General features: G+C 24.5%; 1 protein-coding gene across 1 annotated transcript; it reads left to right on the plus strand.

Moving 5' to 3' along the window:
- The first annotated feature begins 528 nt into the window (after positions 1–528).
- LOC116847534 lies at positions 529–1,509 on the plus strand. Its single transcript, XM_032822632.1, has 2 exons — positions 529–1,059; positions 1,239–1,509. The coding sequence occupies exons 1-2, from the start codon at positions 832–834 to the stop codon at positions 1,485–1,487; spliced, it is 477 nt and encodes a 158-aa protein (XP_032678523.1). The 5' UTR covers positions 529–831; the 3' UTR covers positions 1,488–1,509.
- The last annotated feature ends 263 nt before the right edge of the window (positions 1,510–1,772 follow it).

A 1,772-nucleotide genomic window follows, 5' to 3' on the forward strand; every position in this document is an offset into this window, starting at 1 on the left:
TTTATTTACAGATATGAATTTTGCAACACTTATTGCAAGCAGCAAAAAAAAATATAACAAATGGAGGTAATATTATCATTAGAAATATAAAAAGTGTTGTATATATCAATGGCTTATTGCACAAATCTCCACTCGCTGTTGTAACCTAATATCATTTTTGGGTTCACAAACTTTCAATTAAGTTTTCTTAACATGTCAAAATGATTATTACAGTTCATTGTTTTTAGAAAACTTAATTTGAAAGTTTGTTCAACAAATGGTCTAGCTAAAAATTGTTAATTTCGAACAGACCAAAAGTGAACATATAACATTTGAGCACAAAACTATATAATCCCAGAAAACAATGTAACTCTTATGTAATACGTATGTTATGGAACAATTATATTGTTGAGCAGGAAATTACAACTAACATATGTTACATGTAACGTTTTGTGATATATATATATATATATATATATATATATATATATATATATACATATACATATGTATGTATGTATGTATGTATGTATGTATATTGTTTATATATTTTTTGTTTTTATATGTATATGTATTGTTGAGCGTTATACATATATAATTTTATATATTAATATGAAATAATATACTTTATTCTCAGCAAATATCTCAAGCAGTACCTCAAATAGCAGTACTTCAAGTAGTACAGTAGAATATACAGATGGTAACTTAAGCTGATTTCACAAACTTATATCAAATATTTAAAATATTGTTATTAATTATTCTATGAATTATAATTAAAATTATAGTATTATATGTATTAATACATGTATTAATCTTGTAGCTAAAACACACATTTGGAGTAAGGAAGAAACAATGTTACTTTTACGTTTATATGACGAATACAAAGATAAATTTAATAATGGCAAAGGTACTGTGAAGCAATACTGGAACAAAATTGCAACAGTTATGCAAGAAAATGGGTATGATGTAACAGGAATTAAATGTTCAACAAAATTCCAAGCGTTAAAGCGAACATATAAGTCAGTTATCGATCACAATAAAAAAAGTGGTAATAACCGTCAGGAATGGGAATATTTCAAGGTAATAAATATATATACTTTAAATTTTGATTCTCTTATTATAAAAAATATTTGTATAAAAATTAATGCATGTTATATAAACGCTTTTATATAAAAACGTACATAGTTGTTTACACATTTAAACATGATATATTTACACATATATATTTCTGTTATAATAATTATATTTTTCTTTTACAGATCATGCAGGATTTATTTTCCGAAAAACCATGGGTACAAGCAATATCAGAGGCAGGATCACATGTGACAAAAGATCCTATTGACGAAATTATGCTAATGGGAGAAGAAACGGATAGAGAAAATATATTACCAGCAAAACGTAACATAGACCACATGTTATATATAACGTGTATTATAGATATAATAAATTATTACATTATAATATTGAGATATAATAGTGCTGTAGATATCAACTTAAGTATATTATAAAATAACAGTTTATATTATATTTATTTTAGGTGCAAAGAAAAAAAAATTTAATATAATTATAGAAGATTATTTATATATTGCGCAGTATAGAAGAAAGAAAAATAAGAAGAGAGATGCAGCAAAAGAAACACGAAGAAAAAATGGATGCACTAAAACGTATAGAAAATATAGTGGAAAAAGTATTGAGAAAAGACGGATAAGATACTTTTTAGTAGTTTCCTACTTCAATGTTCGGTTTCAGTTCAGTTTATTTCGTTTTTAAATTGTATTTTATTAGTAATTTTG

Source organism: Odontomachus brunneus, unplaced genomic scaffold (genome assembly GCF_010583005.1).
Source record: "Odontomachus brunneus isolate Ranch 3 - 2012 unplaced genomic scaffold, Obru_v1 Obru_scaffold_079, whole genome shotgun sequence".
Classification (NCBI taxonomy): domain Eukaryota; kingdom Metazoa; phylum Arthropoda; class Insecta; order Hymenoptera; family Formicidae; genus Odontomachus; species Odontomachus brunneus.